This window comes from Pleurodeles waltl, chromosome 1_1, assembly GCF_031143425.1.
Source record: "Pleurodeles waltl isolate 20211129_DDA chromosome 1_1, aPleWal1.hap1.20221129, whole genome shotgun sequence".
NCBI classification, from domain to species: domain Eukaryota; kingdom Metazoa; phylum Chordata; class Amphibia; order Caudata; family Salamandridae; genus Pleurodeles; species Pleurodeles waltl.
Window position 1 is genome coordinate 364,767,846 of NC_090436.1, and position 26,472 is coordinate 364,794,317.

General features: G+C 45.4%; 1 protein-coding gene across 2 annotated transcripts in view; it reads left to right on the top strand.

Moving 5' to 3' along the window:
* Window positions 1-26,472, top strand: part of NLN (neurolysin) — a 220,771-nt gene that overhangs the window by 83,626 nt on the left and 110,673 nt on the right. For both annotated transcript variants that reach the window (XM_069222853.1, XM_069222861.1), the window contains exon 6: window positions 5,655-5,815. In XM_069222853.1, coding sequence (XP_069078954.1) covers window positions 5,655-5,815 — 161 coding nt within the window. The remainder of the gene's footprint in view (window positions 1-5,654; window positions 5,816-26,472) is intronic.

A 26,472-nucleotide genomic window follows, 5' to 3' on the forward strand; every position in this document is an offset into this window, starting at 1 on the left:
TTTGACACCCTTAATGTCCAAGAAAGGATCGAGTGACGTTCTTCAGGACCCCAAAAAATGATAAAGGTAGTCCTCACTGTTTGGAAAACAGGTATGTTATCAATGTGGATGTATGTTGGTGCAACTTACACTCATATGTAGATGCCCTATTAGAGATGACCTGAGAAGGGGAAAAAAGAAGGTAAAAGTAAACAGTATAAAAAATTATTTCCATGCTGAGACCCGATGTGCCCAAAGAAATCAGTGTTCACATGCACGCACTCTCTCAGTGAACCTGGAGTGCTTGCCATTGAGACACATTCTATAAAAACAGGTGATGATGCTCCCAAGGTAAGTGAAAGGCCCTTTGGGATAACGCAAGCAGTTGGACTGCTGCAAAATTTCAGTGGAAATAGTTGATTGTCACCAACGAGGCACCCACATGAAGGAATTAAGATATATCATGTTGATAGGGTAAACCTATACCAATATTGTCTATACTAGGATCAATCAATCAATCATGATTCTTATAGAGCATGGCTAATAAGCTGTTCTGGTCTGAAGGTGGTACGAAGGGAGGGGGAGTGTACTGCAACTCAGTTGAAGCGTTGGATGGCTGGTTCAGTTGAAGTGCAAGGTCTCGAGGTCGCTCCTAAATTAAGGCAGAGAGGAAGATTGACTGAGATGAAGACGAAGAGAGTTCCAGGTCTTAGCGGCGAGGTAGGAGAAGGATCTTCCTCTGGCTGTGGTCTTGTGGATTCGTGGGATGGTGGCCAGGACCAGGTGAGCAGAACAGAGTTGTCTGGTGGGCATGTGGAAGGCGAGGCAGTGGTTTAGATACACAGGTCTAATGTTGTGGAGGACCTTGTAGGTGTGTGTGAGGAGCTTGAAGGTGATTATTTTGTTGATCGGAAGCCGGTGGAGGTCTATCGGGTGCCCAGAGATGTGGCTGCGGCAAGGGATGTCCAGGATAAGACTAGCGACGGCCTTCTGGATTCTTTGCAGCTTCTTTTGGAGCTTCTAGAAGGTGCCAGCGTACAGTGCATCGCCATATTCGAGCTTGGTGCTGTTGAGCACCTGGATGACTGTTCTTCTGGATTTGACAGGGTTCCACTTGAAGATCTTTTGGAGCAGGTGGAGCATGTGGCAGCAGAAGAACGAGATGGCGTTGACTTGGTGGTTCATGGAGCGTGAGCAGTCGAGGATGATGCCGAGGTTTCTTGTGTGGCCAGTCGGTGTTGGGGTGGGGAGAGGCTCCGTACGCTTTGGGCCACCAGGAGTCATCCCAAGTGGAGAAGGTGGTGCCCAAAATGAGTACTTCTGTCTTGTCTGAGTTGAGCTTAAGGCAGTTGTCTTTCATCCAGGAGGTGACTGTCTTCGCGGCTGTAGGTTCATTGGTGAGGGAGAGGATCAGCTGAGTGACGTCAGCATAGGAGACGATGTTGAGTCTGTGGTTTCTGACGATGTCTGCTAGCGAGCCATATAGATGTTAAAGAGGGTGAGGCTCAGTCAATCATGATCCATATATGAAGTACATTAGGATCCATATATGAAGTACATTAGGATCCCTATGCACTCAGGTATTTATATGTAAAAGGACAGCTATGAATTTTTAGTATGTAATATGGTAGACGTCACTAGTAACGTAATAAGGGCGCCCTCTCCAACTATCCTTGACTTGGATCCATACACCTAGCCTGGCTATATTTGGCCTCCAGAATCAGACCACTGTCTAAGGAGCCTTCTTCGCCGGCACTCATAATAAGTCTAGGGGAAATACTGATAGCAGCACAGACAAAATGCACTCTGTTATAGCTAATTACTCATGTGTCAAATTTAGACAGCTCCAGCCAACGTTTCTGGTCCCCTTCCTTAAGTGACTTTGTTTGTCTCCCTATGTCGAGGTATATGACAACTCCCACTTTAAGGAAACTATATCTCTTTGCTTTGTTGACCTTATGCAATCAATCAACATAGGACACAACAGCATCACTGCTAATTGGCGGTACCATTAGACAACTCCTGCCAAGATTACTGGTGTCTCTCCTTAAGTGAAAACGTTTGTAACACCCCCCCACCAAGGGAAACAGTATTTGTGTTAAGTTAACTTTCTACAAACACACCACCTCAGGCACCACAGCGTTAATTCTATTTAGCAGATCTGTGTCGAAAAGTAGTCTGGACATGGTTACTGCCTGATAATAATAGACTCAGCGCAAGTAAAGGCACGAGAAGTACACTGAAAAATAGGGAGCCAATCTACAACCAAACTCGGTAATGCGTATGCCATGTTTTAAACTTGAACACCCAACCCTGTCCCCTTTCCAATAGGTAATGTACAGTGGTGTTAGAGGTAGCTATTCTTTCAAGAACAATCCACAATAGGTCTTCAGGGATTCGCTGTTTGTCAACGTAATAAGCACTCAGTTTAGTAGTGGCGCGTCCTCATCTATTCTTTTCTGCAGTGCTCGTTGGTGGTCATACCCATGTACTGGAGGTCAGAGGGGCATGTAATTAGATAAACACAATTGTGGGTGTTACAGTTGGTGTGTCTCTTCAGGTGCCAAGTCCCTGTCTGTCCCTAGTCTACAGAGTCAAGTCTCCTAGTTGGGGGGACAGACATTGCAATTTCCGCAAGGGTACTGTCCCTGTACTGGAGGGAGATGCCAAAGTGTTCTCTGCGTCTTGGGTAGGTGCATACCACTATATCTTTAATGTCCCCCATGTTGATATGTTGAATGAGATTCAAAACATCTTTGGTATCCTTCAAAAAAGTTGGAGTGGCCTGTACAGTGAGTGTAGGAAGGCCTTACAAAAGTTAAGCAAGGGTTCCTAACAAAACCAACTCCGGAGACAGTGGGTCATCCAGGTGGAGACAGAACCCATTTATGGATCTTGGGGAGGCAAAAAAAATAAGGGATTTTAGGATGGCGGGTTGCCAGGAATTCTGCTCCCTTATGGGTGATCCAATCATTTGTTTCTGCTTCCTCAATCATGGAGTGTATCTGTAACTGTAGACCCTCTGTTAGATCTCGTTGGATCGGATCATAAAACGATACTGCTCCACAGGCATTCTTTTCTATATGCCTCTGTATCCAGTGTGACCAAGGCTCCTTCATTGTCACCAGGTTTAATTGTGATGGTATTATCCATGACCAGAATTTCCAAAGCTTCTCTCTCGCTGCTTGAGATATTGATGAATGGTCATTTGAGATGTAGTTTACCTACATCATTTAGAACCGCTTTCTCAAAAGTAAGAATCTCAGAGAGAACCATGTTAGCAGGGGGGAGGTGTATATGTGGACCGATTCCTTAATCCTGTATCTTCCCTTGTAACTCGTACTGGTCTGTCTTCAAAAACAGAACTGAGTCAACTTGCAGTTCAATCTAAAGAAGTCCTCCTTTAGGGTAGGCACTAAACTCAGTCCTTTATTTAGGACCTGTTGTTCAATATCCGTTAAAGATCTCTTTTATAGGTTGACAACTAAGTTGCCTTTGCCTGATTTTTCCCACGACTCCTTGTTAGCATCTGTGATTCTTCTTTTTCCCATTGGATCTGTTTTCCCCTTCCTCTGTGTCTGCCGCTTCCTCTGTTCTTGCCTGAAAAAGGCATATATTGTATGGGTGGATGTAGCTTAAAGACTGGGTAAAGGGGCTGCCAAAACGGGGGTTGTTGGTACGGGATGGGGGGCACATTATAATGGCGGCCTGAGTAGTTCCTCCATTCTTCATCAGTGCTCCAACCATCAGATTATGAACTCTAACTGTAAGTTCTCGTCTCCCTGCTGGTCACCCCAGATTCGTCAGATGAGCGAGTCAGCACTTCATTCTGGTAGTCTTTTTTAGTATAGGGATATACCGTCTCTCTACTAAACCTGGTGATATCCTTTTGTAACTTGGATTACTTGGCAACAGTAACACCGCATTTAAAAATCGTTTGGCTGAGATCAATGAGAATAAGGAATACCTTACTCAGCAGAAGATTACCAAGTTACAAAAGGATATCACCAAGTTTAGTAGAGAAAAGGTTTATCCCTATTCTAAAGAAGGATGAGGTCCAGTCTCGCTCACCTGACGATTCGAGGGGGGGTGGGGGCAGCAGGAACATGAAAGTTGGTTCAATCTCCAAGTGTGCTCTTAAGTTCGCAATGACTATTTCCCCTCCACTTGTTTTATAAACAGTTCCATGGCAGTTGCAGTGGTTTGTGATTAACAGTTTACATACGAAGAAGGGTATTGTACTGTGCTTAGCTTTGAACACTAGGATAATCATGTGCATTCGAAGTAAACCTTGAGTTTGATGGTAGTTCAGAAAGAGAAGGTAATGCAGCAGAGTCAGGGCAATGTGTACATGTTTTTTTCTAATTTCATACAACGTGGTTGAGGGAAGCAGAGCATTTGTACCATCAGTGGATATGTGGGCGTGGACCGTGAGTGGAAGATGTGGAGGTGCAGGAAAACTGAGTCTGCTGAGTAGTCTGGGTTGGTTCCTTGCTGCTTGAGATTTCATTTTTTAAATTGTCCTTGAAAGATATGTTTGTGTCTATGTAGGAGCCAAAAACCTTTGTATAGATATGAGAATAGGGGTGAAGCTGTCAAGGGCTATGTTGGAGTGTGAGGACTTGATTAACTATCAGCAGTGGTCATAGCAAATTGAATATTGCTTGGCGTGAGCTTCTGGTAGAGATCAGACGTTAATGACTGGGTTGTATTAAGGCAAGTCTCGGGGATAAATAAGGTTGTTGGCAAATGACATTTTGAGGTAGAGTTGTGTCACTGGCTTTTTTGCTTCGGAAAATGCTATTCTGGGAGAGGAAGACTTTCAGGGAGTCCTTATAGTTAACCATGAGTTAGCCGCAGATGACTGTGGGACAATGGGTTGGTTTGTGAATCTTTAGGAGTTCATTCATATGAATGGAAGTCTGTTTGATAGGAATGAGGGGTGAGGTGACTATGTAGGGTGAAAAGGTATCTCTTTTGCCCTAATGTGTGTGTTGTTGAAGGCCTCTCAAATGTCAGCAATAACTAGAAGAAGCAAACATTTACTGCACGCCTTCATGCATGCTCTAAATACCCTCAGCCTCCCCTATCTGTGATACAGGTTATATTTTGGATGGGTGGTGAGGGGGACGTTAGAGGGAAGAAAATACGCCAGAGAGGTTTAAAGAAGAAAAGATAGTAGCTTGTACTATCCTGCTTCCCATCTGTATCTGTTGGTATGTGAAGGTTAAAGGCTGCATGACACTCAACACTAGACATGAGTAACCAAGAACTACAACGCACAAAGCTACAGAGGCTGTGATGCGAGTCGGACCCTGATGTGTCTTCTGCTTCTCTCCACAGTAACAAGCAGCAAATGGAGAGTTATCTGTGCTGGTTGCAGAGACACTGTAGGGAGGTCGTCTTTCAAACAAGTAGTTTCAGTCTCTAGAACTACTACTGATTGTGAACATGAGAATAAATACTGGAACAAGGATAACTTGATGGATGTTATATGTTCATGGTTAATGATTTTCCCATATATGAATTTTTCACTGTATTTAATATAAATAGATTTCTTGCTGGTCATATTTGTGAATAATATTTGAATATTTTAGTAAGTTCAAAGTTAAGAAACATTTTACAGTAAAACAAATTAAATGTGAATTATTTTCTTTCTGATTTGTAATTTTCAGAAGGTCTCCCAAGCGACTTTATTGACAGTTTGGAAAAAACTAATAGCAACAAATATAAAGTTTCCCTCCAGTATCCACATTATTATCCAACCATGAAAAAGTGTTGTATACCTGAAACCAGAAGAAAACTAGAACTGGCTTTTAACTCCAGATGCAAAGAGGTATTTACTTACTTAATTCAAAAATATGTTTTATCTTTGTAATATATTATTGAGTAAATATTATTTCTAAATGTGCTTTAGACATGTGAACCACAAGTAGCTTCTTAAACCTGGGTTAATATGTAGATTTCGCCCCAATATTCAGCCTTTTTCCAGTCATATGCTTGCATTGATTTTTTTTATCCACCTCATTTATAGGCTCTTTACAAAGGTCCAGTATTGTAGGATTATCTCAGAGACACATGGCAGGACAACCTGTCTTTGCAGTACTGCCTCCTCATTTCTTGATGGTGCATTGGCTAAGGAGGTGGGTACTGATTTTGTTAACTCCATCTCCAAAGTGCCTTTGATATTCTGTAGAATATGAGATAATAGTATTTAGACTAATATTGGCATTTCTGAAGACCTATCCATTAACAGGCTTTCAGTACATCAAGGAAGATATCGTCTGGAACCTGTTATGCAATGTATTTGTGTGTAGGCTGAGGTTGAAAGTACTTAGGCACGAATGCATACGCAATTTATCTACCTCATTCACTGTAAGTTTGTAAACACCTTCAAGAAAATCTATTTGTAGGCAACCCGTCTGTGCAGCCCTTCACCAGTTGTGCCAGTCTGTTGACTCACATATAGAACTTTGTTGGGCATCCTGAGACCACATTTTTTTAGTACATCCATGTCAGACCCCATTTGGGGGCCGCAGGCTAAGCTGGGGCTACTCAGTTTCAGTCCTGTGGGCTTGGGTCATTTACCTCTGATGTCTCAGGTTCCATTCTACTATTGTTTCACAGCCTGTGCCAAGTACAACTGCTTCCACGCATGTCTTGGAGTGGTAAGGAAGGGGTAGTGCAAACTCAGAAATCAACATTCACCCAGCAGTACTATTGCTGATTGTTAAACTCATTACTTTACTTAGAAAAGAAAAGTACTTTATTACATACACTCAAGATGGAATACTGCACAGCAGATACTTACAGGTACATCTGAAGAAATTGGTTCTAGGGCTATTGCGTCTGGGGATGCCACCAACCCCTTGCCCTTACCTGGGTGTTCATCCTCTGGGAAGGCTAGGTAGTTTCTCCCTAGGATTCCAATGTCTATGCAGCACAAATTAAGGCTTGGGTGCAAATTGCGCTTGTTTAGCATAAGCAATGCTCAGTTCAGTACAGTCCTTTTTAAAGTCTCACCAATTGCAGTTCTCGGTGTTCCTGTTGTGGCCCATGAAGAACCGACAACATGCTTCTTCATTCACTTCCTTTTATGGGAGGAGGCCCGCTATAACGGGAGCAGACTCTGTCAGTCCAGGCCAGCCATGGTGAGAAACCACAGTGGGGGCTGCCTGCTGAGGCCCTCTGACATGAACACAGATATTTGGAATTGCAGGGGGCACACAAGACTGGAAAAGTCATTCTTGGCTTTGAAACGTATTTCTGGGTTATGGGGTGATACATTGCAGGTGGGCCACACTACTGGAAAGAGGGGATGATTAAAGTGCATGATGGACAGCTGTGGCCACACTTCTTGATAACAGTAGTGAGGAGTTTAACAGGCACACTTCCTGATCAGAGCCACGTGGACAATTGCAGTTACACTCCTCGACACAGAGTGCAGAGTGCCAACTGCAGTTACACTTCTCCAGTATTGGATCTTTCATATATTCATATGCTTGAATCATCCCTGTCGTCGAAGTGGGAGTACCAAGGTACCAATAAATAGCAGTGTAGAATGTCTACATTGAAAGCAATGTTAATGACATTAACTTTACTAGCTTATTCACATCATTGAAAAAGTCCAGCCAATCAGGTGACAGTTCCCTTTAGAACCCTCATCATAGTGGCTCCATTCCCTCAGGTTTTTTACTGCACGTCGTGTGAAGGGAATCTTCCTGAGCTCTGCTCAGTTTTCTCATCAAACTGGTATTGTAAGCTTTCTTACTTTATTGACAGTATGTCTGAACCACCTAAAAAAGGGTTATTTATACCCTGTAATTCCTGTGGGAAGAAAAGACTGCATGCACATGACCCACACCAGGATTGCATTTATTGTCTACACCCTCCACATAAGGAGAAAGACTGTAAAATCTGTTGCACCTTTTCCACTAAAACATTAAAAGATCATGACGGTAAACAACTTCTATGGCTTTAGAAGTCTAAATCTAAAATAACTGTCAGTTCAGATGAGGACAGTGATACTTCGTCTACCTCTTACTGAAGGTTACGCAAGAGAGAAAGATCCTTTGACAAAAAGTATTCTGAGAAATCTAGAAAGGCCTTAAAAACTCTCACCATGAGTTTGTTAAAGGCAGTCACCAAGGAGAAAAAAGAAAAAATATCCTCCGAGCACAGTAGATCTCACCCTTTAACACCTCCAAAACGATCAGGAATGCAGTCCTCTAAGTGTTCCTCAGAACTGTTGATGGTAAAATCTGCTTCAAAATTCTCGTCAGCGACAACAAGCACTACATTAATATCGACTACGACCACCACAACGCCATTCAGTTCTGTATTGACACCCATTCAGACGATGAAGATCTTGTCGACGGTCCCACCGTCGATGGCCTTACCGACAATGGTCCCACGATCCATGGCAGCACTGACTACCCCGTTGGCGATGGACACCTCGATGAAGATACTACCATCACTGATGGCCATGAAGAGCTTGACGATAGCATAGTCGACGACACTGGCGACGATAATAAAGATTTCTAAAACATTCCTGTGCCCAGAGCACACCTTTCCCAGTAAGGTGTCTCCATAACCTCATACATATTTTATATATAGATGACTCTGAGGATGAAGGACCATTCAGACCAGCACATATTCCTTTAGAGCTAAGGGTTAAGTGCCACGATCTGGATGAAGAAGAGGAAGATAACGAATATTATCAACAACCTAGGTTTGCTGATAAATCCACGCTTCAGAAAACACACTACCAGCGCTGGGATCAGTCTCATACACAACAAGACATCATACAAGTGCCTCTGTCTTTATTGCAGGACCTCCAGGGCATGCTAAAAGATTACCGAAGTAGGTTTCCTAAACCTGCTCGCTCATCCTGTCCGGAGCATTTCACGGGTCCTCTTCCTCCTCCGTTACCAAAGACTCCAGAGCATATTCCATCACCAATGACTCCCAGGATGACCCCGCCATCCACCATTGTGGCTCCCCACAAGATCCCCTCTACGCCTATTCCTGCTCCTTCTAATTGTGAAGGCAGACTCCTAGACAAGATAGGCAAATGTTTCTCGTCAATGTCTGCCATTACATTGCAAGCTGCTAAAGCTCTAGCCATAATGGCCCACGACGACCAACAGATGTGGTTAGATATTTATAGTGACCAGATTTTGCAGAGCTAACACCGGGACATGTCAGACATAAAAGAAGACTAAAGACTTTACTCACTTTTATATCTAGCATGACCAGTTTTTTTGCATAGGTTTGTGAATGTGTGCCTAAACATGTGTGTGTTTACAGACCTCCACCTAACAACTCCACTTTCCCAGATGCCTTTCTTGACATAGTCTCAAACCTTATTACACTATACTCCAATCTATGCATTCTTGGGGATCTAAACATTTGGTTTGACAAACCCAATATGCCCCATCCAAAAGCTATCACCACTGGCCTACTCGCATTGAATCTACATCAGATTGTACACTATCCCACACACATCGCTGGTCACATCCTAGATGTCATTTTTGCTAAGCCTGAACTTGTTACTATTCATAGCATCACACCAACCACCTGGTCAGACCACCATCTGATAACTTTCCGACAGACAACTCCACAAATCAACACACCCCACAACCACCTACATACATACACCTATCGACCATGGAGAAAACTCAATTTGGATCACTTAGAAACACAACTAACAGCAAAGACAGATCTAGATACAATCAATTCTGTACCTAAACTTTATGAGTGGCTACAGGAAGCTTTTGATGTCCTAATACCACTCAGAAAAACTAAACATGACAAAAGAAAACCAACACCTTGGAGAAACACAGAACTTAAAAAGATTAAAAAACAAATCAGAAAGTTGCAGCGGACCTGGCTCAAAACAAACAACAGTCAAGACAAACTGCAGCTACACAAACTTAACAGGACATTCAAATCATCAATCAAAAAAGCTAAAAAAAGATACTACTCAGACAGAATTCTAAATGCTCAATCTACAACCAAGGAATTTTACAAAATTCTCAATGAATTTCGAAAACCCACATGCATGGAAGGAAGTCATCCCACCACTCAAGATTTCACAAACAAATTGGCAACTCACTACACAACCAAGGCAGACACACTGGACTCCTATTTAAAACAGAAGAAAAAAACCATCAGCACCAACCCCTTTACTAAAATACCCTTTAAGAATAAACCATCCCAACCTCTACAGTCCTTCAAACAAATATCCCAGGATGAATTTATGGATTTAGTCAAAGCAAGCAGACCTTCTGGTTGCCCTTCTGACCCTTGCCCACCACAGATCTTCAAGAACATCCTGCTATCTACTTCCGCTGCCACACCTGTAAGAAGAATCATCAACAACTCTTTAACTTCAGGAACTTTTCCTACAGACCTGAAAAAGGCATACATACGACCATTATTAAAGAAAACAAATCTAGACCCGCAAGACCCAAACAACTACAGACCTATCACAAATGGACCTTTCCTGGGCAAATTGATAAAAAGAGCAGCATTCGCCCAGATGTCACAATTCATTGAAGACAACTCTATACTTTCAGACTTCCAAACTGGATTCCACCCAGGAAGAAGCACTGAATCGGCACTCATGGCAATCTGGGACGATCTTAAAAACACAGTTGACCGAAATGGAGTTGCTGCACTACTTCTCTTGGACCTCTCAGCTGCCTTTGATACAGTTGACCATGACACCCTAACTCAAAGACTCCACGAAGCCGGCATACAAGGGATTGCGCTCGACTGGATTACTTCCTATCTCCAAAAAAGAACAAATATCATCCACTCACCCCCCTTCTCATCCGAACCCTACCTCACAAAAACAGGGGTCCCCCAAGGGTCAATCATCTCACCTTTGCTTTTTAACATCTACATGATATCTTTACCAGAACTGATCAATGATTTCCATCTCACATGCTACAACTATGCAGATGACACACAAATACTACTTCAATTAGAAGACCCCAAAAACATTGAAAACTCTCAAATCTTCAGTTGCCTCAGAGCCGTTGATCAGTGGATGACCTGGAGCCATCTCAAACTAAATACCTCCAAAACTGAAATACTCACATGTGGTGACTGGAAACATTATGACCCTCTGTGCGGCTGGCCTGACGATCTCGGACCACCTCCTCAATTATCCAAGGAAGTGAAAAACCTAGGAATCACCATGGATTCCAAACTGACTTTGTATGCCCAAGTAGACAAATTAGCACGCACAAGCTTCATCACCTTAAAGACTTTACAACGCATTTTCCCTCACCTCGGATTTCCACACAAGGTGCAAGCTACTATCTCACTTGTATTATCCAAACTGGATTATGCCAATAGCCTCTACCATGGATCATCTCTATCTGTTATGAAAAAACTACTACGTATCCAGAATTCCGCAGCCAGGCTACTACTACATATAAAGCCGCAAGCCCACATCTCCCCTGCCTTGAGAGCACTACACTGGCTACCCGTTGCCAGAAGATGCACTTTCAAGCTGCTTTGTATCACCCACAAAGCTATACATGGAACAGGACCGCTTTTCATCAGAAAGAAAATTACCAAATACATCCAACAAAGAACCCTCCGCTCAAGACTGGCACCCCGCCTTAGAACACCACCATACAAGAAAAAGACTGTAGGTGGTACATCCTTCTCCGTCCAAGCAGCCAAACTATGGAATTCATTACCCCCAACTATAAGAGCCACAGATAACTTTCTTGTTTTCAGGAAACTACTCAAGAGTTGGCTCTTTCCTTCATAACCACCTTTTTCAAACAACTATGAACTGCATATGCCTATGGGGATACATTTTTTTTTCAGATTATATGTATATTTCTATTGATTTATAGTTTCTTTGGAAACTAAAGCAAGGCTGTGCGCCCAGAGATCCCATAGCAGAAAAAGATCTAGAATCCTTCCTGGAGGTGAACTGATGATGTACTAGAGCGTAATCTGTATCTGACTGTGACGCGCGGGTTCTATCTTCCTCTCCTGGAGGCACAGAGTAGAAGGTTCTCCCTTTATGAAGCACCTGTAAGCTCCTCCCGCTGAGCCACGCCCCGTCCACCCTCGAAGTCGGTAAAGGAATTCCCGCCTTTTACCAGGATGACGGACAGCTTTCCAAAACGACCCCACTGCGTTTACCGCCGATTCCGGTGGTGCGTTGTTGATGCACAGAAGCACGAGGACATCTCCACAGAGACACACTAGTAACAATAACATTGCCAAAGGCACACAAGGTTGCTGGAGACGTTTACCCCGTGGCCCGTCAGGTACCCCTAGTGTACAATATAAACGGGGCGTATAAAACATGCTAGGTAACGCTTACTGACATACTCGTAGAAAATACTCCGGTTGGTTCGGTCACGATGCTCATTTTTACAGAAACTAAACCTCAACAGGAAACACTTACCAATATAAACGTAGCAGGTGCCCCAGTTGAAGCTCAGCTTCTGGAAAGGACAAGCCACCCTAACTCTCGGGCTTGGCAAAGATAAAGCAAGGCTGTGCGCTCAGAGATCCCATAGCAAAAAAAAGATCCAGAATCCTTCCTGGAGGTGAACTGATGATGTACTAGAGCGTAATCTGTATCTGACTGTGACGCGCGGGTTCTATCTTCCTCTCCTGGAGGCACAGAGTAGAAGGTTCTCCCTTTATGAAGCACCTGTAAGCTCCGCCCGCTGAGCCACGCCCCGTCCACCCTCGAAGTAGGTAAAGGAATTCCCGCCTTTTACCAGGATGACGGACAGCTTTCCAAAACGACCCCACTGCGTTTACCGCCGATTCCGGTGGTGCGTTGTTGATGCACAGAAGCACGAGGACATCTCCACAGAGACACACTAGTAACAATAACATTGCCAATGGCACACAAGGTTGCTGGAGACGTTTACCCCGTGGCCCATCAGGTACCCCTAGTGTACAATATAAACGGGGCGTATAAAACATGCTAGGTAACGCTTACTGACATACTCGTAGAAAATACTCCGATTGGTTCGGTCACGATGCTCATTTTTACAGAAACTAAACCTCAACAGGAAACACTTACCAATATAAACGTAGCAGGTGCCCCAGTTGAAGCTCAGCTTCTGGAAAGGACAAGCCACCCTAACTCTCGGGCTTGGCAAAGATAAAGCAAGGCTGTGCGCTCAGAGATCCCATAGCAAAAAAAGATCCAGAATCCTTCCTGGAGGTGAACTGATGATGTACTAGAGCGTAATCTGTATCTGACTGTGACGCGCGGGTTCTATCTTCCTCTCCTGGAGACACAGAGTAGAAGGTTCTCCCTTTATGAAGCACCTGTAAGCTCCGCCCGCTGAGCCACGCCCCGTCCACCCTCGAATGTAGGTAAAGGAATTCCCGCTTTTTACCAGGATGACGGACAGCTTTCCAAAACGACCCCACTGCGTTTACCGCCGATTCCGGTGGTGCGTTGTTGATGCACAGAAGCACGAGGACATCCCCACAGAGACACACTAGTAACAATAACATTGCCAAAGGCACACAAGGTTGCTGGAGACGTTTTTACCCCGTGGCCCATCAGGTACCCCTAGTGTACAATATAAACGGGGCGTATAAAACATGCTAGGTAACGCTTACTGACATACTCGTAGAAAATACTCCGGTTGGTTCGGTCACGATGCTCATTTTTACAGAAACTAAACCTCAACAGGAAACACTTACCAATATAAACGTAGCAGGTGCCCCAGTTGAGAACGTACTCAAGAATGTACTAGAACGTAATCTGTATCTGACTGTGACGCGCGGGTTCTATCTTCCTCTCCTGGAGACACAGAGTAGAAGGTTCTCCCTTTATGAAGCACCTGTAAGCTCCGCCCGCTGAGCCACGCCCCGTCCACCCTCGAAGTAGGTAGGGAATTCCCGGCTCTTGCCAGGATGACGGACAGCTTTCCAAAACGACCCCACTGCGTTTTTACCGCCGATTCCGGTGGTGTGTTGTTGATGCGCAGAAGCACGAGGACATCTCCACAAAGACGCACTAGTAACAATAACATTGCCAAAGGCACACAAGGTTGCTGGAGACGTTTTACCCCGTGGCCCATCACGTACCCCTATTGTACAATATAAACAGGGTATATAAAACATGCTAGGTAACGCTTACTGACATACTCGTAGAAAATACTCCGGTTGTGTAGGCCACGATGCTCATTTTACAGAAACTAAACCTCAAAGGAAGCACTTACCAATATAAACGTAGCAGGTGCCGCAGTCGAAGCTCAGCTTCTGGAAAGGACAAGCCACCCTAACTCTCGGGCTTGGCAAAGATAAAGCAAGGCTGTGCGCTCAGAGATCCCATAGCAGAGGAAGATCCAGAATCCTTCCTGGAGGTGAACTGATGATGTACTGGAGCGTAATCTGTATCTGACTGTGACGCGCGGTTTCTATCTTCCTCTCCTGGAGACACAGAGTAGAAGGTTCCCCCTTTATGAAGCACCTGTAAGCTCCGCCCGCTGAGCCACGCCCCGTCAACCCTCGAAATAGGTAGGGGAATTTCCCACCTCTTGCCAGAATGATGGACAGCTTTCCAAGGCGACCCCACTGCGTTTGCCGCCGACTCGCGTGGTGCGTCGTTGATGCGCAGGGGCGCGAGGACATCTCCGCGGGGACGCACTAGTGGCAATGACATTGCCGGGGGCACACAAGGTTGCTGAAGACGTTTTGCCCCCGTGGCCCATCACGTACCCTAGTGTACAATGTGGACGCGGCAGATGCCGCGGTTTGAAGCTCACCTTCTGGAAAGGACGGCCCACCCTGGCTCTTGGGCTTAGCAGGGATGGGGCGGGGCGGGGCTGTGCGCTCAGAGATCCCATGGCGGAGGGGATCTGGAATCCTTCCTGGAGGTGAGCTGATGATGTGCTGGAGCGTGGTCGGTGTCTGACTGGGACGCGCGGTTTCTGTCTTCCTCTGCTGGAGACACAGAGTGGAGGGTTTCTCCCTTTGTGGAGCACCTGTGGGCTCCGCCCGCTGGGCCACGCCCCGTCCACCCTCGAGGTAGGTGGGGGAGTTCCCGCCTTTTTACCAGGATGATGGATGGACGACTAAGTATTTTTTACCCATGTTTCTAATTATGTATTGTATGTGCAGATGTGTGTGTATAGTCGTGTGTGTGTGTGTGTGTATAAATATATATATATATGTGTATATGTTGTTTCTGTGCCTGGCATGTTTCTATGAATTTCTGCTCTCTTTTTATCACACTTATCTACTCATCGCTCTTATGTCATGTCTCTATCAAACTATCCTCCATTCTCACTCGGACTCATCCCAAATCCCTTCGACCACTTCCATCTCCTAAATATCTCTGCCTAAGCTCATCCCTCCACCCCCACATCTAACTCACCAAACCTCACTCTACCTCTGTGACCTCCCACACAACCCTACTAAATTCTCCTGCATTCATCTCACCCTGCTACTATGCTCTCCCTAACCCTTCCACATCCTCTTTCCCCTCTGCCCCCCTTTTATTCATCTCAAGCCTTTGGATTGAGCAAATGAAGGATAAACTCCCAATTAACACTTCTGGATTTCTTTCCTCCTCCACCCCTCCATTACTCCAGTCAATCTAACTAACAAACTCTCATATCCGCAACTCAAATTAACTCATAATAATACTAAAACTGTACTCCTTATTAAATTATACTAATCCATCACTAATTCTTGTTGGGTACCGGAGTAGCGTGCAACTCATCGAAAAGCGCTTCGACGCCTCGTCAGGGGTAGTAAGCGCTATATAAATACGATTACAATACAATACAATATACACATACATTTTCTGATGAGATGGAGAATCCACCTAATGCTATCAAAAGTTTACTTTTTTGTTATAAATCCTGTTTGATCTGGGTTTATCAAATATGTCAGATGGGATTCTAATCTATTTGCTAGGACCTTTGTAAATATATTAAGAGCTATATTAAATCAGAAGATGGTCTGTACAACATGCAATATTGCTTGGGTTTTTATATTTTGCAGATAAGCATTATATTTGCATCCCTTATGATATTAAAGTCTTTGCCTGAATCCAGAAATGTATTTTAAAGTCTAGCTTGCAGCAAGCCCATTTGGAAGGAGAATCTTTTTGAAAAAGAGACCCATTATTTATTCTAGACCAGTGGTGTTATTCTGTCTGTTCTAACAGAGACTCAGTTTCATTTTTCTTATAGAAGGCAGTGAAATCCTTTTACTTATGTTCCTCAGAGGATGTCCTATTTCCATCCTGCCCCCTAACATTAAGGATCCAATTTCTGCTGGCTCCCAACAATTTGTCTATCTTGATAGCTCGTTCCTTGAAGCACTGTTTCCGTTGGGTTACTGCCCTTTTCGGTTGTTCTGTCAATGGGATTTTAATCTGTCTAGTCAGGTTCATCATCACCCTCAAGATTTTAATGTCTCTTTAAAACCTTATTCTGTGTTATCTGAGATTGTGATTAATTCCATAACTATTTTGTCTATACGTTCTGCTAGACTGTACTCTACATATTATTTATTCTTGTATAATGTCTATGATTGTGGGAGAAGAAACTATGTTTCCTGTGGATGTACGACTCATCAGACATTCTGAACACCTTACTCTGAAAAGGTTCACAGTGGGGACTTTGGCATGCCATCACTGGAAAATTTGTTCAGTGGGTATACACCCAGAGAAGGGGATTAAACCATGTTGAAGTGCCTCAACCAAAGGAGTTTCCTCCTCATATTATCCTTCATCTTAGTCAATACGTCTAAGAGAGATGGCATATGTACATGTTGCAGGACGTACAATGATATAATTCTCACTAGTTAACCATCCAATTTCTCTGTTGTTATAACATGCACGCCCTTTTTTCTGTAATGCACAGCTTCCTCGAACTGGAGGACTATTTCTTCTCAAAGGGAGCAATCGTCACTCCACCATTAATACATTGATGCAGAATATTGGGTCAGGCATTGTCTGTGCTGCATTAACCTAGTATTTATTCTTTTTTTTTTAAACCAATATATCCTCGAGGAGGTTATGTGAACATTATAATAGAAGATAAAGTCTTTGTCATGCGGTCGGGTGCCTATCCATGTATCATTCAAATCTAGGTCCTCTGTGCCGTCCAGCAGAGACGGCGGGTGCGTGTTAGATCAACAAGCCAGGCCTAAATGGTCCATAGTGGGTGCAAGTGTTAAACTTTGAAGTATTCTCCCACCAATAAAACATCTGTTGTAAAGTTGGACATAATAGCAAATAGTTCTGCAAAAAACAATCCTTTGTTGTCAATTGGGACATAAATGCAAACCAAAAACATCCATCACCCTGCAACTCACCTCTCATAAATTGTATACGCCCCTCTCTGTCACAGTAGAATGAATCCACCTTGAACTGTATTCTCCTTCTGATCAGTATGTAAATACCTTTCAGTTGGCTGTGACCAAGGAATGAAGCTTGTAAAAGTAGCTGGTGGATGGTAGTCTAGTCGTGTCACCTGAAAGTAAGAGGGTCTCCTGTATCCTCCTATTAAGCAATCCATTTCAGGAGAATTCTCCTTATCATTGGGGAGTAAAGGTCCTATGTGTTGATGGTAAGGAATCTGAGTGCATTGGGTAATCATCCATGAAATAATGGGTTGGGGCAAGGAGATACATCCAATGTAATCATATGTGTTCCTGCATAAATCAGGGCCTTATTGTGTGATCCATCTCTGTACCCAAACAAGAGTAAAGTCAGGGTTTAAAAGTGAAAAACACAACAGTTTGAATAATTTAACAGGAATAAACAAGGCTACTTTGCCATAACATTTTGGGTGCACTGTAGATAGGGGCAGGTGCCCAGCTAGTGGCGGCAATCCAGCTAGTGTAAAGCTTCAATAAGTAGCTGCATCGCATCAGGCTTGAAAAAGTGAAACATCTGTCAGCTAACCTGATGCACCCCAGGGCTCGCCAGGTTTCTGAGATCGCCCAAGATTAGTGGGCACATGCAATATTAAGCTTCTTTAAAACACAGCTATAGAGATTACTGGGCAAGAGGTGTTTTATAATTACTTGCATAATTAATCTTTCTTCTGATGTCGCATCTGATTTTTCTTTGTCTCATAGTCTTTGGGGGTTCTTGGCTTTTTCTTATCGTTGCTGGATGACTGTCTTTGCCATATATTGGGATCAGGCTCGTTCCATTGTGGTAGGCCTTATAATGTGGGTGGGCATTCATAGTGTAGGTTTAGAGTGCATACTGAAGTTCTATGGTGCTTACCTTGCACTGCACATTATAGGTGAAATCTGCACTATGGGACAGTTTCACCCTATTTAGGCCTACAAGGTTCAGTAATGTAATGTATCAAGCCAAGTGTAAAAAGGCACCCAGAGTTTAGATTTACAGTCCATGACATCGTACCTACAATGGCATTTTATGAATTGTTCTGTTTACCTGGCTCAGCGTCTAATCCAATTCCCAGCCTTTGTACCTCCTACTGGGACAACCTAATTAGATCCAAGGCCTTCCCACACAATAGGGATATTACCAGGGCTTGACCCAGTTTCTGGGAAAGGAAAGTGTGGGAGAAAATCAGCATCTGTTAATCAACTTGTCACACTGCACCTGGGCCAGCCCAGGCCCACTGAAACAAACGAGTCACCAAACTCTGGAGCCGGCTCGGGAGGCATTTGCTTCTGAAGTTTTCATGGGAAGAGATCAGACAGCTGTGTCAGCTAGGGGTGGAGCTAAGGTTCTCAGGGGAACACTTTCCATAGATAACTTGAAGTCACCATACTAAAATGTCCCAGAATGATGTGTAGGAGGGTTGGGGCAGGGATGAAGTGATGATGTGGTACCCTAGGATTGGGTAGGGTTGATTGGCTTCTAGAATGTTTCACACCTGTTTAAAAACCTCTGAACCAGGGAGAGACGGATGAAAAGACACTAGACCTAGAGTGACAACAGTGACAGAAGGCACGGCTAGAAGGAGAAGTCACCTAATGCCCCTGGAAAGATGAACTTTGAGACTTTGTCTCCAGCTGACCCACAGGACTACGATGGATTTTTCCAGGGCCAGTGGCACTAGCCGCTTTATGAACCCTGAGGAACAGTTAGGGGACTGGACATGATTCCGCTGCTAATACATAGGTTTCCTGCAAGTTGGCCAGGAGAGCCTGGAACCCAGGGAGTGCAGCAGGGTGTTCTGAAAACCAGAAAACCCAGCTACCTGCCAAAAGCACAGTTTAAAGACCAAGATGCCTGAAGAAAATGTTCCTGGTGGCTAGGGCTGGTATGGTAACATATATATATATCAGCTTGAGGAGGGCATGTGCATGCCTTCCCCCCAATGCATCCTGGCCCCAAGGATCCCATCTCCCTGGGCCTTATGGAATCACTGACAACCCAGGAACCCCATCCCCAGGACTAGCAGGTTATTGGAGCTGTGCTGCCTCCTGTGCCCACGACCAAGGGAGGCACAGCAGCTGCCGCCCAGGAGGATGTTGGTGGGAAAAGGAGTACGCAGGCTCCTGCATGACTATTGGATAATGTCAGCCTGAAGGGGAGCCAGCCAGACAGTGTGGGAATGACTCCATGCTCTGCCTCTAGGTGTGGCATGATGTAGCTGCCTGGTGGGCACGGGCTCTCAGGATTTAGAAAAAAATTAAAAAAGCAAAAAAGAAACAAGAGAATGTGGTTTGAGGTTGCCAAAAAGCATATCAACAAGCAGCGAAACCACTAATCTATTAGGCCCCATAAACCCCTTCAACCATGCAACAATTTTCATATACTTTTCATGAGTGACCTACGAAGGGCAGAGGGAACCACCAACACTTTTTTTTTATAAAGTATTTTTATTGTTTTCCAAAACTCAAACAAATAAAATGATACAGACATTTAAATATAGTGCCAACGGGCACACAACATAGGTCAGATCCCTTGTTCCAACGACACGTTCTCAGTTTACAAAGAAAAAGAAAAAGGACACTTGCACGCATATCCACTAGACAGGCCCTAGTGAGTTTTGTGATGATCTATAAGGTTAGTGTAAGAGGGGGAGCTGATTCGACCCTCTGGGGAAAGGCAGCCCCCGGTGACGTAGGGAAGGCACTTGTAGCGGCTTCCCACCTTCCCCATATCCTGTGGTATTTATTCGGACAACCTCTAGCCTCATATACCAATTTTTCCCGGCTCGCACACCAGTCCATTCCACGCCTCCACTTACTCAGGGCCGGGCCCCTTTGGCTTTCCAATTCGCCTTTATATCCCTCTTGGCTACCAGACATGCCACCCCCAAGAGGGTCCTATCTGGTCTTCTCAACCCAGTGTCTCCCATGATTCCCAGTAGCGCGGACAGAGGTGATTTCCCTATGTCTACTTGCAGGACCCCAGAGACATCGTTCAACACCGCCCTCCAATAGGTCGCTATGACTGGACATGACCAAACCATGTGAAAGAAGTCGGCAGAGGGGCATAGGCACCGCGGGCAATCAGCTGTAGCTCGGAGGCCCGCTCTATGTAGTTTAGTAGGTGTTAGGTATGCTACGTGAAGGTAATATGTCTGTATTTGCCGGAAACGGGAGGCCATCGTAAGGGAACGGGGTGCCAACAGTGCCTCGCCCCAATCTACCTCTTCTATGGGGCCCACCCATCCCTCCCATTTCTGGCGGAGCCCTTCCAGAGAGGGCACTGTGTTGGACACCAGGGCGCGGTATATCTGGGAGACGCCCCCTTTGCCCAGACACCCCGTTAGTGCCTTTGCCTCCATCGGGCTGTATTCTGATATTGTGGTCCCTGTTTGTATGTGTGAATGTAGGGCATGACGGAGTTGGAGATATTTATAGAATTGTGTCTTGTTTAGTGAAAATAGATTCTGGAGCTCCTCAAAGGACCGCATGTGTGTCCCGTTCCAAATGTCGCCTAGTGTGGATATGCCAATGTTGTCCCATCTTTGGAATCCCTCTAGGCCCACGACTTCCTCCAGCTGTTTCCCGTGCCACAGCGGGGTCTGTTGGGTGAGGCGTCCCCACCAACCCGTCACCCTTTGAGCCGCCCGCCATCCCATTAGGACCACCTTGGTTATGTCTGGGGTATCTTGTGAGATCGGGCCCCCATATAGGGCATCCAAGATCCGTGGGTAACTCAGTGTGTGAAGTTCTAGGCGGTATGCCGGGTCCGACCATCCGCCCCCCATCCAATCATTAATTACATGCAGTTGCATTGCGAGGTGGTATTGGTAAATGTTGGACATGCCCAGTCCCCCATCTTGGACGTCACTCTGGCATGTGACGAGTGCCAGTCTTGGACGCACTCCATTCCATATGAACTGGCGTGCTAATGTGTCCAGCTCCCTAAACCATCTCTTTGGGATGGGATGAGGGAAGTTCTGTAATGGGTAAAGAAGTCTGGGAAGGACCATCATCTTAAATAGCACTATTTTGCCTAGGAGGTTAAGGGGGAGCGTTTTCCAACGTTGGAGGTCAGTCTTAATTCTCCTGACTCAGGGTGTAATGTTGAGTTCCCAGGTTAGTTCCGGGAGTAGCGAGATGTATATTCCTAAATATTTAAAGCTATTTCTTTTCACTGGGATAGTATGCCAATCCACACAGTCTCGAGAGCGGTGGAGAGGAACCAGCAAGGATTTACTATGGTTTAGGATCAGCCCGGAAGCCTCTGCGAAGAGGTTCAGTAAGTATAGCACGCGGGGGCCACTAGTGGCTGGGTTGGAGATGTTATAGCAAGACGTCGTCCGCGTAAAGTGCCACTCGATCCTCAGTGCAAGTGGGCCAGGACCAACCCTCATTCAGGGGATCCCCGCGTAACAGTATCGCCAATGGTTCAATCATTAAGGCAAAGAGCAGAGGGGATAGGGGGCATCCCTGTCGGGTACCTCGGCTGATGGGAAACAGATCAGAAACCACTCCGCTCACTTGTACTCGGGCCGTCGGGTTGGCGTAAAGCAGTTTCACCAGTCCACGGAATTTAGTCCCAAGCCCATTTCTTTGCAGAACCTGGTCCAGGTAAGACCAGTCCACTGTATCAAAGGCTTTCTCAAAGTCGAGTAGGAGTAATGCTAAGGGATTATGTGACAGGGTCCCACAATGTGCTAGGGCCAAGTGCAGCCGTCTAATACAGTGCCTTGTGCCAAGGGTGGGCATAAAGCCACACTGGTCAGGGTGGACCAATGAGGGCATGTCTTCTTTTAGTCTAGCAGCCAGGATTGAAGACAGTACTTTGATCTCCATATTCAGGAGAGAAATGGGCCGATACGCCGAGCAGTATTTTGACGGTGGTTGTGTTTTAGGGATTACCACAATTGTGGCCTGGTCAATTCCATCAGGGAAGCGACCTTGTTTTTCAGCTTCTGTGTACATTTCAAGCAGGTGGGGGCTTAGGATGTCGCCACATTTGGTATACAGCTCTGCCGGAAACCCGTCCGGTCCTGGGATTTTGCCCGATGCCAGGCGTGCAATTGCGTTAGTGATCTCAGGGAGATTGAGGGCTTCATCTAATCTATTCCTTGTCTCCGGGGAGACTCTGGGAAGGGTTATTTCATTTAGGAGAGGAGAATCTTTCTCAGGATTGGGCTGAGGGTGTTCTGCATATAGGCGAGCGTAGTATGAGGCAAAGCTGCGTGCGATTTCAGTGGGAGTCTTGGAAAGGGAGCCAGAGTCATCCATGATTTCGGGAATAATTCTATTGGCTAGAGGGCGAGTAGCCAGCCAATGTAGGAGTTTCCCATTCTTGTCTCCCCATCCGTACACTCGGGCAGCTGAGGCCCTCCACATATGTTTTGCTGATTCTAACACTAAGTGTTTGATTTCATCTCTCACCATGGTGAGGTGCCTCAGAGTGGAGGTTGATTTAGAGTATCCATATTGTCGCTCCAGGTTTAGGGCTTTTGCCTCTAGAGCAGATAGATGCAAGTTTCGGGCGCGTTCGCGGACACGAAGAAGGTGTTTAGCGTGCCCTCTCAGCGTGGCCTTACACGCAGCCCATAGTGTGCCTGGTGATCGGACTGAACCCAGGTTCATTTCAAAGTAGAGAGTGAGGTGGTTCCTGACCTCAAGGGTGTAGTCGTTGTCTTGCAGGCACCATGCATTAAGATGCCACACTGGTCGTCTGGAGGGGTCTACCCCTCCCAGTCGAACCCTCACTGGAGCGTGGTCGGAGACTCCACGCGGTAGTATCTCCGCTCCTGTGACGCTGGAGACGTCAAGGGCGGGCATAAATACAGGGAGTGCAGAATTATTAGGCAAATGAGTATTTTGACCACATCATCCTCTTTATGCATGTTGTCTTACTCCAAGCTGTATAGACCCATTGAGCAACATTCAAGATAGCGCTCACTGGCACCAACAAAGAGAAAAAGGCAGTGCAGCAGGTGCATCCAAGCCGGGCAGGAGCTGACAGCTATAAGCAACAGAAAGCAGGTATGTGGGAGCGCACAGACGGATGGCTAAGGAGGATGATCTCCACTAAGATTGTGCAATGGGCTATACAGTCCCGCCAGGCCCAAGGACTTTAAATCCCTCAAAAAACATACTTTGCCTAGACTCAGGCCTCCTTCTCTCTCAGAAAATCAGAACAACGGGATGGGCCAATCGGGGAGAGAGAATGCCCTGGGATCCATTCAATGTGACATGAGGTCATTCAGCCATAGATTATAAGTGTCTTTCTATGACCCCCTATCTGCACAATGAAACAGGCATCTGATTTAGCACCCTACAGGACCTAGAGTCCATCTGCTCAACGAAATAAACTGCAAACCCTACAAGCTTCTCTATGTAATGTCATACACCTTTGATTTGGCGCCCTAGGGAAGCCTGAGTGGACTGCTTACCAAATCTGACCTGATATCCATTTTACTAACTTTCAAAATGGAATTACGAGAGGAGATCAAGTTGGATCTAACAAACCAGCTGGAGGACCTACAAAATTAAGAAACTGTTAAACCTTGACGAGATGTTGATTCTATGTGCACTAGAATACTCGAGGCTGAGAGCAGCCTCCAATGTTTGGAACTTGAGAGGTCCAAAGACTTACAACAAAGACTGAGCACCTCTGCTTACCCATTAAAATATTGTGCAATCTAAATGAATGGCAGCGAAATGGGCCAGTGATAAATTACGTGCTGCAGAGCACTTAGATCCTGGGCTTCCACTATGCTATGTGGCCTCTGTGGTTTGGATACCTGGCATTGTCCTTGATGATAAAGCGTGTGCTGGGGTAGTTCAGGGGAGGGCGCAGGAAAGATTAAACTGAACCACAATACCCCCCACATATAGTATGTGCAACATCACAATATAAGGGGGTGTCATTACCAATAAGAGTGGCCTAAAGTATTGTTATGGTCGCACCACATCAGTAAAAGTTGCCACATGTTATAATTCACCAATTTAACTCCACTTAAGTCAGTGGGAAAAAAGTACCAAAAGTAACAATACATGCATCAACCATTATCATTGTCAGTAAAGCACTGGGTTTGAAAATGTGCCCCAGAGGCCTTCTATTACTTTTATTAGACTGCTACTGCAGTCACAGGACCAACCAACAGGTGTCCCTGCACTCCGAAGCCTCTGTACAAGACTACAGGCTCCAAAAGTGCTTGAAATCAATGCAAAACTTCTCATGGTTTGATCCCCTGGGAGAAGTCATGTAAGTGTTTTTGGGGGGCATCTTTGGGTGGCTGTTGCACTCCCTGCAGCCCCTAAATAATCACTAAAAGTGTTGGTGGTCTCTCGGGCTCTGGTGTGCGGGAGGGGGGGCCGTTGGCGGATCGCCGGGGCCTCAAGACACGGCCCGAGCTGCGGACGACACCGATCTGAGCCAGTCTCCGGTACTTGGCTGAGGCGGGTCGAGCGATCTCTGATGGAACATGAGCATACGGCAGGGACGCCCGCCCTAGACATGCACCCAGGGGAGGTGACACCACACAGGGTTCTACACCTCCTTAACACACTTCCGTGTGATTCACTTAAATGCCATTAATTGCATTTGATCCGACTAAAGGGAGGGGTCCACCACTCCACTCCAATAGCAGTCTATCTGGCTGCTTGGTTCCAGTTGGGTAATGGGGCGACAGATGCTTCCGGGGTGGGAGTATGGGGTGGGGGGTGGTTGGGGGGTAAAGAGTTTGATACGGGTTTAGATAGTAATGTGTTGATAAGTTCACCTTGTTATTTTAATAGTTCAATGTTGCGATTGAAACGGTCATCCCAAGATTCACAGGCAGGCACCCAGCAAAAGATAGCAATCACGCAGCCCACGACTGGCCCTTACTGACTCAGGTCATCTCATGGAACGTAAATGGCCTGTTAGATAAAATCAAGAGATCCGCTGTATTCAGCACCCTCCGCAGATACTCCCCCGCTGTGGTCCTATTGCAAGAAACCCACCTCCTAGGAACTGGATGTCCCATGCTTACACGGGGAGGGTACGATAGAGTCTACCATGCAGGCTTCTCCAGAGGCTCAAGAGGGGTAGCCATCCTGCTCCACCGTTCACTACCAATGGTAATTACGGCCACGCAACTGGACCCACAGGGCAGATTTGTAGCGGTCACAGGAGTACTCCACGGATGACCACTAAACCTGGTGAGCATATACGCCCCTCCAACAGGGCTTGACGCCTTCTTAACTTCTCTCCGTCAGGTAATTGATGGGCTCCCTCAAGGATCCACATTAATAGGAGGGGATTTCAACGCCGTTCTCGATCCGAGCCTTGACGTATCAGGCGAGATAACTACTAGTAGATCCAACCGAGCGTCGAGCCTCATGGGCTGGGCCGAAAGTCTGGGTCTTTGCGACATATGGAGAATCCGGCATCCTAGGGAGCACCAATACACACACACATCGGCCGCCCACCCGACACAATCCAGAATTGACCTTGTACAGGGAGTGCAGAATTATTAGGCAAGTTGTATTTTTGAGGATTAATTTTATTATTGAACAACAACCATGTTCTCAATGAACCCAAAAAACTCATTAATATCAAAGCTGAATATTTTTGGAAGTAGTTTTTAGTTTGTTTTTAGTTTTAGCTATGTTAGGGGGATATCTGTGTGTGCAGGTGACTATTACTGTGCATAATTATTAGGCAACTTAACAAAAAAAAATATATATACCCATTTCAATTATTTATTATTACCAGTGAAACCCATATAACATCTCAACATTCACAAATATACATTTCTGACATTCAAAAACAAAACAAAAACAAATCAGTGACCAATATAGCCACCTTTCTTTGCAAGGACACTCAAAAGCCTGCCATCCATGGATTCTGTCAGTGTTTTGATCTGTTCACCATCAACATTGCGTGCAGCAGCAACCACAGCCTCCCAGACACTGTTCAGAGAGGTGTACTGTTTTCCCTCCTTGTAAATCTCAAATTTGATGATGGACCACAGGTTCTCAATGGGGTTCAGATCAGGTGAACAAGGAGGCCATGTCATTAGAGTTCCTTCTTTTATACCCTTTCTTGCCAGCCACGCTGTGGAGTACTTTGAC